The sequence below is a fragment of the Aythya fuligula genome, chromosome 3 (assembly GCF_009819795.1).
Source record: "Aythya fuligula isolate bAytFul2 chromosome 3, bAytFul2.pri, whole genome shotgun sequence".
Lineage (NCBI taxonomy): Eukaryota > Metazoa > Chordata > Aves > Anseriformes > Anatidae > Aythya > Aythya fuligula.
In genome coordinates this window covers 22037561-22051371 of record NC_045561.1, presented here as the reverse complement: position 1 = coordinate 22051371, position 13811 = coordinate 22037561, and the positions used below count along the sequence as shown (strand labels likewise).

General features: G+C 37.2%; 1 protein-coding gene across 2 annotated transcripts in view; it reads right to left on the bottom strand.

The window, feature by feature from the left end:
* DISP1 (dispatched RND transporter family member 1) overlaps window positions 1-13811 on the bottom strand; it is a 74550-nt gene that overhangs the window by 22632 nt on the left and 38107 nt on the right. For both annotated transcript variants that reach the window (XM_032184563.1, XM_032184564.1), the window contains exon 2: window positions 12113-12649. In XM_032184563.1, coding sequence (XP_032040454.1) covers window positions 12113-12618 — 506 coding nt within the window. In that variant the 5' untranslated portion in view covers window positions 12619-12649. The remainder of the gene's footprint in view (window positions 1-12112; window positions 12650-13811) is intronic.

The following is a 13811-nucleotide window of genomic DNA, read 5'->3' as shown; positions in this document are numbered from 1 at the left end:
GTTACCTGCCATCAAGCAGTTCATTGCTGACTTTCAGATGGATGGGCAATAAGCATCTCAAAAAGATAAACACCGGTATTTGCAGCCACTTTTCCTACTTCCCTGCGGAAACTGGTCTCAGATGAAAAAGTACCAACTGCTGAAAAATGCAGCGCATCCAGCAGAGATCCACACTCAGCTGCTTTTAAATTACAAACAGCAACAGTGGACCATAATTTCAGGGCTCAAATGTGTGTCCAAGTGTAGCACACAAATGGTCTCTGACAGAAACTTGGCAGATGAGGAAAAGCCCAGTTTTCTAAATGAGAAAACTAACAGGTCAGATTGCCAGCCTTTGTCATTTTGGCTCTGAGCTCCATAAAGTATTGAAAATAAAAGCTTAGCTTGCAGCTATTTATCATAGAAGCGACTGAAGAAATTGTCACAGGGATGCAAAGTGATCCCCAATGGTACTGCAGAGAGCAGAGCCGCAGGGGCAATCACAACTGCTCTAGTAAAATGGGATCCGGAGCAAATGCAGCAGATCTGTAAGAACTTACCTTCTGGCAGCATGGACGAACACCGAAAGTTTGCTTAGTCTTAATTCTGCTTTCCTCATGCAGCTATTCTTAAAAGGCTTGCATTGTTTTTCTCAGTACAAATAACATCATGTCCATAAAAACACATAGCGTATTTGTGAAGTAGTGTACAGGACACAAATCGGACCTTCGTTTTGAAGCACCATGTATATACCACAGGTGTCTAAACACAGTGATACAAAAAAATCATTAAAAAATAATTTCATCTTGTATTTCATTTAAAGAGGAGTCCAAAATGTTAAATTAACTGTGCTTACTGAAAAAAAAAATAGTATCAAGAAATTATCTGTGGAAAAAAAAATATGAATTTCAGTTAAATAGAAAAAAAAAAATAGAGCGGAGAAATTAGACTTTTCTTCTAGCAAGCAACTCAAGAAGTTGAAGAAGCTTTAGTTTACTGAACTTAAATCATTCCTGGCTGATCTGGAAGAAACTGAAGATTTCAGGCATTTCATCTAAGCACAAAACATACTTTTCAACAACAAAAACAAATCATTTGCGTAGGGGCCAAGAATTATGAGGTGTTTAACCTCAATGCTTTGCTTTGCTGGAGGGACACTATTCCATTTGTTTGTAGCTCTGGTTACAAGAAGTGATAAAACAGCCTTTTGTCATTATTACACTCAAGAATAAGCTAAATCCCTGCAGGACAGAACGAGATACGCATCATGGTGTACAAGCTCCATTAGAACATACAATACAAAGCAAATTCCTACAAAGGAAGAAAATCCTACAGTTTTTAAGATGCTCTTGACCCATGAGAACAATTTCAATTGCTCTAAAGTATTGAGCTAGCTTTCGCCACTTTGTGAGGTAACAACACCTACCTGCTTTATCATTTTGTCAGTCAGTGCAACCACTTAAACAACAAATGCAACTGCTTAAGTTGCCAAAAAACTTTCTGTAAGCCTCCAAATTAAGTTTTTTACTATGATGTGCAGTTTTCCCCAACTTTAATCATGAACTTTCTCTAGATATTCTTTAAACACGTAGTATTTATTGTCTTTGCATGTAGTTAGCTTTACTTATTTACATCTGTAAAGGAAACAGGACAAGCCACAGCAGAGGGATGCTGTTAAGATGGAACTCTTTTTTTTGATGGACTATTGGTTTTCACATCTTATCGAAAGTGAGAAAAATGCAAAGAATTTTCTTGTTCTTTCCCACATAAACTATCAATAAAAACCCATAAGGATTTAATTTTATCTCTAGATTATCAGGGAGAGATGATCAGAAACTAACTGCTATTTCATCCCATCAAAAAGCGTAAACTCCCAGTGTTGCATCTTTGCTTAACCTTATACTTACGAATTATGTCTGCTAAAACTTTATTCTTATAAATTATTATAAATTATATAAATTATAAGTTTTTATTCTTATAATTTTACTTTAAATAAATAAATTTAAAATGTAAAATTATTTAAAATAAATATAAATTTAAAATTTATTCTTATAAATTCTTATGAAATATTCTTATGCATAAATTTAAGCAAAATGGAAGACGTAGAAGAAACCAAAAATCCATAAGCTGTCAATTCACATTTTTATAGTTGAGGTATCAAATTTTGTAAAGGTTTTGTCTCATCTTCTTGTATTCTTACATACCTCTTCAGTCCCAAATGAGGATATGTTCTATGTTTACAGAAGTATGAGCAAATAACGTTGCCTTTCTGAAAGGAAAACAACTATGAAGGAAGGTGTTACCAGTAATAAAATCATTGTCCACATGATTCTTAAACTGAATCATAGAATGGTTTGTGTTGGAAGGGACCTTAAAGATCATCTAGTTCCAATTTGCCTGCCATGGATAGGGATACCTAACACTAGCTCAGTTTGCTCAAAGCCCCATCCAACCTGGCCTTGAGCACCTCCAGGGATGGGGATTCCACAACTTTTCTAGGCAACTTGTTCCAGTGCCTCACCACCCTCCGAGTGAAGAGTTTCTTCCTAATATCTAATCTAAGTCTAACCTCTTTTAGTTTAAAACCATTACTCCTTGTCCTATCACTTCACTCCCTGAACAAAGGGACCTCTTCAGCTTTCTGGCAGGCCCCCTTTAAGTACTGTAAAGTTGGGATTACCCTGAAACACGTGCAGGACCTTCTGGAATTTCATGAGGTTCACACATGCCCACCTCTCCAGCCTGTGTACGTCCCCCAGGATGGCATCCCTTCCCTCCACCATGTTGACCGCATCACACAGCTTGGTGTCATCCACAAACTTGCTGAGGTTGCACTTGATCCCACTGCCCAGGTCACTGACAAAGATGTTAACGTATGTCCAAACACAGACCCCTGAGGAACACCACTCGTCACTGGTCTCCACTCGGACGTTGAGCTGTTGACTGCAACCCTTTGAGTGCGACCATCCAGCCAATTCCTTACCCACCAAGTAGTTCATCCATCAGATCCACATCTCTCCAATTTAGTGATAAGGATATCACGCAGGGCAATGTCAAATGCTTTGTACAAAATCCAGGTAGATGATGTCAGTTGCTGTTCCCCTATCCACCAATGCTGTAACCCCAGTGTAACCCCAGGCCAAGACACTTGTCCTCCTACGGTAGAGGTACTGATTTAAATTTACCACAAAAGTGCCTGCTCTGCTGGCCTAGAGCATGCACACTGTGCAAAACCAGACTCTTTTAACATCAGTGGCAAAACCCTACATAACTGAGATGGATTTTGCCCACTTTCTGCTTTGAAAACATTATTTAACTTTATGAACCTACTTTCCAGAAGTAAAAGGTAGTTTTGGCATCTCCCAATCACAAGTTTCCAGCTAATGGCAGCATACAACAGATTGCTTTAGTGGGAAAATGCGCTTCTATCAAGTCAATGTACGGGGGAGGTCAATGCAATATTAACATCCTATCTGTATGCGCTTTAATTTGGAAGTTACTTCTTGAGTTAAATATCCCAGTATGATTTACTCTATGCTAAAATTATAATACAATTTTTTAAACATAGAGATGACTTAAAATTGAAATGCTCCTACAAATGTCTTCAAGTTTTGGGGTTCCTGGCTATTTTTTTTAACTTTTCTTTTGGTGCTCCATAGGGACTGAATACATTGCAGGAGCCTGCGTTAACTGAAAACCTATGTCTAAAGGTTCTACAGAACCTCATTTTTGCAATACTGACTTCTGATTGCTTCCCTCTTTCATCTTGAAGAACTGACTAAATATTATCAACTGCAAAGAAAGCTGGCTCTGTTCTTTAATAGAGTCAAGCTTGTTCGCTTGTCTTCAACAGGACGTAAATCATCTTCTCTGTAGGAAAATCTGACAGTCTATGAGGGACCTAAATAACATACACTCTAAAATAATTTTTCTTATACTTTCCTTTCCCTCAAACTCTTCTCCAATGAGTGCAGCCACTTTTGAAGAGTTCTCAGACTACCAAAAAGAAAATTGCCAAACATACTTAAAATAGATTGTCCCAATTCTAAATGGCACTGTTTATATACAATTTAAAGTATATTCTTCTTCAAAACGTTTACTTGAAGCTATATATACATAAATATATATTCCTTTAATTTCTGAAGCACTGAAGGCACGTATAGTACTGCTTGGCAAGTTAAACAAAAGTTCTGAACTATTCAAGACAATAAAAAAGCATAGTAAAATACCACCATGAATCATTATCTGAAAACAAGCCAGCAGCTAATTTGGTGCAGACTAATATTATTTCAAGATCCTTCGCAAGTCTAAAACCATTAGTCTTTTTTCTTTTCTTTGAAATCACAGTGAAATTAATAGATATGTTCAGGGATTTAACTGATGACTAGAGTAGTTTTCAGCAGTTTAACTGGCAAAAATTTCCTTCCTGAGAAATATTCTATTTCAAAGCTGTTTATATTACACTCCCAAGTTGAATGGAGCAGTGCAAGGTCATGGTCACATCTTATATTTCTCTGACAGATGGGAAACTAACGTGACCCAACAAATCACAACATACATACACAAGAGGCTCCATCAGATGATACCAAAGACAATGAGAGAGGTGTACAAGAGCACCTATTTTCATAAAGGTATTTCTCTGCAAAGGCTGAAGCCTGTGTTTTTATAGGCATTAATGATGTTAAGTATATATAAGTTTGACTCTGGAACAGGGAGACTTCAGACTGCTGTATACCGTGCTTCAACTGGTACATGCTTCAGTCTTCCTTCCTGGGCAGCTACAAGAATTTGTGAATGCAAGTCACCAGAGGGTTCATTTTTGCTCTCAGAAGCTTGAAAGATACCCTTTGAACAAAGCTTTTTTTCAAGACATTTGTTTATTCAACAGATATACTGAGCAGAAAACTCATACCAGAGTAACAAAATTAATGTCAAATTGCTTGGGTATATTCCCCCTCTCGCCACACCCTCCTCCCCCCCATCTGTGTGTGTTTTTTTTTGTCTTTTGTTTTGTTGTTTTTACTGCTCAAGAACAACTGATTACTTAAAAGCATGTACATCGATTATTACTTCCTAGGAGATGAAGAACACATTGAAATATCATCAGAGAGGAAGGACAAGTGATTTTAGAATGACCTACAGACAATTACGGAAGCTTACAAAAAGCTTTGAAAAAGTCCACTCCTCATGCAGCACATTTCCTCCCATTCAGGAAAACTGAAAGCTTTCAAGAAACAGGAATACTCAAGTATTTCGTTTCTTTAATGATGTGAAAAATGAGGTAACTGGCTATGTTTAGTTTAGACTTCTGTTCTTCATTGACTATTATCTTGTTTCACACGTGAACCTTATCACAACCCAGTATTAAGTTAACGGTGCATGAGAACAACTACACATGGGCAAAGCACTTCAATGAACTGCCACTGATTTAGCTGTTCTGCTATATTTTTTTCTAAATATAATGTGTACATAAATGGTCAGTTTTAAAAGTTGTCTCAACACACAGACTAGTCCTTTTCAAGAGGAAACACAGCTGATGCTGTTTTTCCAGTCAATTTAATTCAAAAGGAAGGCCTTTTTTTTTTTTTTGTATGTTTCTCTCACATTATCAGCTAATTACACCTTCTGAAGACTACAGTTCAAAGGCCCAGCAGATTGCTAGTTAAGTACTAGCTACCCTATTGTTCAAGGAAAGGTGAGGGATGCAGGGCACGGGAAATTCATTTTTCAAGCACACCGAACCTGGAGTCGGTAAGTGGCAGGGACTAAAGGTCACAACACTGCCCAGCTGGTACTCAGCTGCACTCAGGGCATAGCACAAGCTTTAGGCATCCTTTTTTGCTGTTGCATTAATGCTTGATTCAAAGCAATGCTTGGTAGACAATTACTAATGCTTAATTAATACTATTAAAAGCCTACAAGAATCCCTTAAACTGCCTAATGAATTTGATTTTAAGTGCACTTATTTTTTTCCCTACAGATGTTATTATTAATGTGGTCTGCCAGTAGATTATAAATGACATTTTTTATTCTCTGCATGTTGTTTTTTGCTTTCAGCTCTGTGCAATACTAACCAAGTTATTTTATGTTTGCAGAACTGACAATGAACAGTAATCATCATGGGAACAGTAAATGAATTAACAAAACCACCATAAACTTCTTAAGTCATTGGTGAACACGGTAACTTAAGGCTAAGGAAAATTGAATAAAATAAGTCAAAATGAGAAAGCACAGCTCGAACTGAAAGCAAAATCCAGATAAAGAATGTATTTGGTCACAGGCAGAGCTCTTCCTGCACATCTGCACAACAGAGAACCTGCAGTCGGACTCAGATTCAGAAAGATGCACCAAATTGCTATACATTCCCTTTCCGTTCATCAACTGTATTAAAATCCAGGTACGCCACTGGGCTGTTAATACTGAGACACAAAAGGGAGCACCTCATTTGTGGTTCACATTTGCCTCCATCCTCTTCATTCTGGGAAACCATGGGATAAAGAATTCCTATTTTACCATGGAATAAAGGAGAACAAAGTCAGAATTGGAGTGTTTCCATGCAACTTACTAACATGCAGGTATTCCCGATCTACAGCATGAATCACGATATTTGTAACATCATGTACCTTAAATGAAACAACAGGAACAGCTTCTGCCTTTCAGCTAAAGAAGGTTGATAAAATGGTTCAGAAACAACCTTCAAAAATCTCACCTAAAAGATTTTTTGTTTTAATATACATATTTAATCTTCCTATGGGAAGGAAGTTAAGCTTTTAATTAATCTACAACACAGTACATGCACACTTATTATACAGAAGACGTTAATGCACATTATGCGTATATATAAACATACACATATACATTATGCGTAATGCATAAAAATTAAAACAAAAGAATCCTTGAATGTGTTGAATATAGTAGAAGCTAAGAATTTTCAAAACGGAAAATATTTATCTAGGTGAAAAACATTTTGTTTCAAAATCTCTATGTAGGAGTTCTCATGAACAGTTAATGTTGCTGAAATGAGAGTCTATATTCAAAGCTATTATATACGCATGTATACGCATAATCAGCTCTGCGAGCCCTGCAGAATGTACCAGATAACAATTATCCTTTTCCTGGAATCAAGCAGGGAGCTGTTTCATAACAAAGTCTTGTTACTACGATTGGTATTTGGCAAATATTCCCTTGCTTTTTGAGGAAAAAAAGAAAAGAGCTTTTTATTTCTTTCTGGTTCTAATATTTGTGCCAAGTAACTAGAAGCAAAATAGAAAATGGGTAATTCTACCTTCACTTCACAGCCTTTTCATTTTCATAGTGTCCCTTTTTAAATTATCAAAATAAAAGTACTGAAGTGTAGCTGCAGTAATGTTTAAACAGTGTGTGGCACACAACCCTCTGAGATACAGCAGAACTCAGAATCCCAGAGCCTAACATAAATCCGCAATGTCAAAACAGTTCAAAAGAAGGCTTAAATCTAACTGGAAGGAAGACGCGCAAGAAATCTTAAGATACCAACACTTTACCATTTTCCTGACTCTGCAGTACCATGTTTTTGCCTTGCTTGGTCTCGCAAGTGAAATTTTGGAATCCAGCAATTCAGATGTGAATTGCAGCCTGGTTACTTGTGCTGTTCTGCTCACCTCACAGGATTTTGGGTGCTCAAAGAATTTTAGTTCATGAAGACAGGAAATAACATGAGCAGCTCCACTTCTCTCATTCTTTGATGATTCTCCTCATTCTCTGATGGAGGATGAGGAGCAATTCCCAAATATCCCAGTTTTCAATTTTAGCCAAACTAATGATTCTGTAAGGCTTCAAACTGATTTTATTTTCATGTTCTAGCTTGATATGACTATATGGTCAGGGAGAGACCATTCCATGTGTCCTTTCATCCTGGTCTTTTTAAAAGAGATTATTCAGATGTTTCACAGAGCAGTTTTCTTTACTTATCTGCTTTAGTCAAAAGCATTAACATTATAGTCCTGAAATATAAATAATGGTAGATGATATAAAGCAGGTCTACTCTAAGAAAAGAGAACTTGTGTGAATTTATGGGTCCAATACTGCAGAACTGCAAGCAGTACATGCCCTGGCAGACTGGAGCCATTTCCTTATCACCACTTCTTGCAGCTCCGTGACCTCTTCTCCCTTACCTTTTGTCTCTGAGTTCATAGATTCAAGTTTTCTAAATTGTATCGCAAAACACAATTCCAAAAGAGTTATCATCAAGATTAGTAAGGATACAGTTACTTTTTAATTAGTGTTTCCCATCAAAAAGTGCACATACAAATCTGAAAGAAGCAATTTAATTGGGTAGCAGACACAACAGCTATAGACAGCATTGTTACCACATGCTTTCCACAAATCTGCAACAACTTACTGAACCATTTCTGCACGTTCTTCCTCTTCTGCCCCTATTTACATGTATACATTCATATATAAATAACAGATTTTGAAAAAGACCAGGAATGCTCAAGAGTTTTCTGGTTATACATTTCTGCAGTGTTTAGATCTGCTGGAATATGGAATTGTTCGTTATTTATTTTATCCTTCTTTCATCCCAATAAACATGCTACTAGGCTGCATGGTTTCACTCTTCCCTAGTGACTCCTAACTCGGTCCTTCCAGTTGTCAAACATCAGTCTTCATGATTTTTCCACTTCTTATGGGTAACAACAGATTAACAGCCTTGCTTGGATCCTCTTTCTTATTTCTACTGCCTACCCGGTGAAGGTTGCTGATAATTACAGAAGCAGATGGAAGCAAAGGAGGGGCAATAACCACCCACCTTCCAGGGCTACACATTTGTTGATACATAAGCACTTTCAGACATAAAGGATTACTTCAACACGAGCCTTTTTAAGGGACATGGTGGAAAAGTCTTCCAGTAGTACCTGAACAGAAGAACTAATCATACCATGTTCCAAACTGGTAAGTTGAGAAACCATTTGTTAGAAAGCAAACCGAGCCCCTTCGACCATTACATTCTGATATGAACAGACAGCTGGAATTTCACAGGGCGTGTTTGTGCTGTCAAGATATTGTGCCTACTAGAAAAGAGGTATGAACATGTTTAAATGCATAGCATCTTAAAAATGTACACAAAATAGCACAAAACTTTGTTCAGTATCTTTCAACCTCAAAAATATCTAAAAATCAGAATCATTATGGCCAACAGTTACCTACTTTACCTGCTTTCATAATAGACTTAGAGTTGTTTGCCACCTTTACATTGTATACCACCAACCACTACAAATGTTTTGTTTAATTTATGTTACAAGCCTTTTTCACCCATCTGAAAAACTACCAGTTGCCTAGACCTTCAAGTTATGGTGCACAGTTGACATTTCTATGTAATTTAGTTTACTCTTCAAAGCTGAACACTACAAAATTCCACATCTAGTCACCTTTAAGAGTGGCATTATTTCAATTTGTCTTCTTTATATACTACAATCCCCAATGATACACCAGACCCACATTCCTTTAACATTAGGTCACTAGCAAATGTTAAGCCTTGGGCTTAAAAACCTGACAAAACCTGTCGTGCTGAAATAATTGGTTACCTGCCCAGAGCTGTAAGCATTAGTGATATAGTTTGCAGAAAGCATTCACCCCCCTCTATCAAATCACACCCCCCAGACCTAAAACTTTAACAATACTTGAATGCATATTTTTAAATTATGAAGGACCAAAATGAAAGCTAGTTTGACTGCATTCTGAATTTAGTTAATGTATCATATGAGAACCTGCATTTTAAATAACCATGTTAAAACATGCACATATTATAGAACTGGATGATTTCCAGTTAGCCTAGAAAAATTAGGAAAAATGTCTAGAGAAGGAGATGTTGTGCAGATTATAGGCTCAAAATATAATAATATCAGAGTGTGGAACAAATCATTTAAAAATATCTCATGTCCAGTGTTAATCTTCTCTTTAGCACTGCAAAGTAACTACTGATGAACAAGACTGCTGCTTCTTGAGCATAGAGCCATTCCTCTGCAAGGCTGCATCCAGTTGCAATGCCCCCCCCCCCCCTTTTTTTTTTTTTTTTTAACATCTACCAACATATTTTCATCGACAATGGTCTTATAGCATGATAAACTGGATTCACAATGCAACAGAAGGCTGTAATATTCAGACACACTTTGTAGGCTGTTCAGAGAAAAAAAGTGGTTGGTTCCATGCTAATAACTGATGCATGCATTTTCCATCAGTGTAGATACTGCCAGTTTAAGGCGGTAAAATGTATGTGAAAGTCCAGCTTTCCCAGCATGGCAAGAGACTTGAGTCCAATTTACCATGTTTAGAGCTAAAAACAGGTGACAGCAACTATAGGCTGGGTGGCATTTAGAAGACTGATGAAAATATTTAATTTGCATCTTGCAAGCATCTTCTTGATGACAAGATTCAGTTCTAGAAGGAATTCCAGAAAATAAACAAACTTTTGATAGCGATATGTAGAGTATGCTAGTGCAGATACCTAATAACTACTAACTACAGGTGCTTTAAAGGCCAGATTCTATCCTTATTTTGACTGTTTGACTGCTAACATTAAGACGAACATTTATCAAATGATAAATAACTTATGTACATTTATGTACTAATGTATGTCATGGTAAGGTAGTGCAAGATTAAAAAAGCATCTTGGTTCAAGATCCTAATCAGAATAGCTCAAACAAAAACATAGTATTTCTGAAATACTATGGAAATCATTATTCTACCATATCTTAAATAACTTTTCAGTGCTCTTATCTGGAGTAAAAACAGAAACACAGATTCTGCATCAAATTTGTTCCCTTCCTCAAGACCATGGAATACAGATGAAGTTTAACAGACCTGTTTCAGAATGAGAAAAACAGCAAAGTTAGTGCTGCCATTTTGACACTGGAAAGTACAACTGACCGATTCAATAATAGTTCAACTTCCCTCCATACCTTTGCATACAGAATTATATGCAAGTTTTCAACTTTTCTTAACAGTTAAACACATATGGAATGGGGGATTGAAGCAGTTCCAACAGTAAAGATTTTTTTCCTTTTGTAAGAGGAACGACTGGCAGGGGAAAGCTGATTTATACTTTGTATTATCCTTATTTTCATCTGCTTTTACCTTAAGGAAAAAAGCTTTATTCACTTTGACATTTTCCACATTGGATATCTGGATGTCCCAGTCTGTCCCACTATTCTCAGAAGTTTAAAATTAGTCCATACATTCCATTGAGGCAAAATGCATATAACTGTCCGAGAATAACTTGTAGCTCCAAGTTTTAGAGCAAGGATGCAAATATTGGATGACAGGGAGACGGGCAGCTTTTATTGCTCCAGTGAAAAACCATCCAATCTGGCTTAAGTGCAACTCAGGAAAAAATAACCTTGCATAAAAAGCTTAGAGGTGTCTTACTGCAACGGGGAATTTGATTTTTACAAACTGCCTCTTGGACTGACAGTGATCTCCCCCAGAACCAGCAGGCCGTAGCAGATTTTCCTTGTGATTGTTGCTCCCCCTAGCTAGGATTACTGTCACTGGATCTCCAAAACTAACAGATAGAGGCAAGTTTCTCTAAAGTGGAGGACAGAAAGGTTCAAAACATGGAACAATACAAAGTTTCTCAGTCCTAGCGCAACTTTAGAGTTTAGCAGATAAGCTGAAAACACATGGAGGCAACTCACTGAGAAAGCTGATTTGACAAAGAGAAAAAAAACAGCCAATACATTTATGAATGGCAATGTTGAAAATAGTTTCTAAAGCACCTTTTGAGGTAAATATGGGTTTTGCTTAGACAATGTAGATATGCCAGTTCTTTCCGTGCTGTCTTAGCTATCTCTGCATTAGTTCATTTCACATAATGCCCCAAGAATTAAAAACAGCTTTTTTTTTTCCAGAAAGAACTCATTCATTTCAGTAATATCCATGTAGCAAAACAAAATTATTTTCCTGACTTGGATACTTCCAAAAAAAATCATGCTGTTAACAAATAAAAGATTAACTTGTAAAAACACTAGAGAAAAAGGTTTGTTTATCTTCCTTTTCTGATGTGTTTTTTGTTTTTGTTTTAAGAAAATGACATATTTATGGAAACAGCTACCCACCCAAAGAACTAAAAACAACCACAAACCTGCAATCTGCTTACCTTATCCTGGCTATGTGTTGCTGCACAGGCTGATGCTGAAAATGGTCAGGCCACTGATGGTGAAGGCAGAAGGATGGGGAGGGCTGAAGACAGCAGGCAGGTTGATATATGGGTGGGTGTTTTTGGCAAATAGATGCTGAGTACTCAGTGTGTGGCTGCATGCAGCACGAAGTCATAGGAGATGATGCTGAGCTGCCAACCACCGAATGACATTCTTGCTTGTTATTATGGCTACTTAAAGAGTGATGGTACGGGCAGGGGTGGCAGCATTGCGACAACATCTGCTGAGTTCTTTGGTTGTCTAAAGGCAGAAAGGAGGGTTTGATTGTACCGTTGAGTTGCAGGCAGCCGTTTGGACTTGCTTTTGTTCTTGGCGTTTCCTTGGAAGTGAGCTGTTGGACAGCAACTTCTCCATCATTAGCTGCAATGATGCCTGGGCCAGAAGCATTTGACAAGATGCTGCCATTGCTCAGAATCACCGACTCGCTGACATCACTCATTGCCATGCTCCAAGTTCTTGATGGATAGAAGATGTTCCTGAAGAAACAAAAATAAAGCTTACAGAGCTGCAGTGTTTTCAGATGCTCAGAAATAGCTTTAGCTTTAAATTAGTAACGCTCTTCTCATCTCTCTTAACACAGGGCAATGGTCACATGTCATCAGGAAGGTTTTGAAGGACATTCTTGTTCAACTAAAAGTTACATTAAGTAATTAAAGCAAAATGCAAGTCAAATGACAGTCTCTGGGTCATAGCCAACAAGTAATGGCTGAGAAGCAGGGGAACAAGATCATTTTGTGTAAGACTAAGTAATGGCCACTATTTATGAAAGCAGACTTCCGTATAAACTGCCTAACGATCCACAACTTCGCACTGCAGCTTTGCCTGTGTGCTTTGAAAGCCAGCAGGAGAGAGGACCACACAGTATAAACTGTTTAATCACCACTAATGTGTGGCTTTGGTAGCTTTCCTTCTTATCCTCCCATTTCTGCCGAAAACCGGGCACATTCATATCTTTGAAGATGTTCTTTGAAAAATCCTTATTTAAATAAATCAAGCATCTGTCAAAGTTGCTGGGTGGTAGACTAGCTCTTTAGCAAAAGTTCAAAATGAACTATTACAAATAACAAAAATATATAGTATGACAACACGCTTTTCCTAAGCTTAAAAAATAAAAATCCTAGCATTCAATTATGGCAGATTGAGAAGCTGATCCTTACAAGTGACGTATTCCATAAGCAATTAAGAAATGCAATGTGCTGAAAATAAAGGGTATTAAAGATTTTGTTCTAAAGTTGTTTGTTTGTTTGTTGAGGAAAACATAAATAAGTGAAAACTATTAATTTTGGAGAAGGAAACTATTGATTTTGAAGGAGCTTGTCTCAAACTCAAAACTGACAACAGATAATTCCCCATGTTATCTCCAGTTGTATTTTACTAAGATTTCGAAATAAGCTAGAGATGATTTTGATAAATAACAAGAAAGGTCAAACATCACACTTATCTAGGGTAAGAATTTGTTTCCCAAGTTACATGGCTTTTTTGGAGGGGGAAGATGGAGGAGTAAGGAGAAAGAAGAATGAAGGACAAACTAATTATACGCTATTTACACTAACAACCCAACATTTGCTTAAAAATTAGGATCAGCTCATTATAACTATTTTGGCTAGTCACATTAACCTTCCAGTACCGAATTCAAAC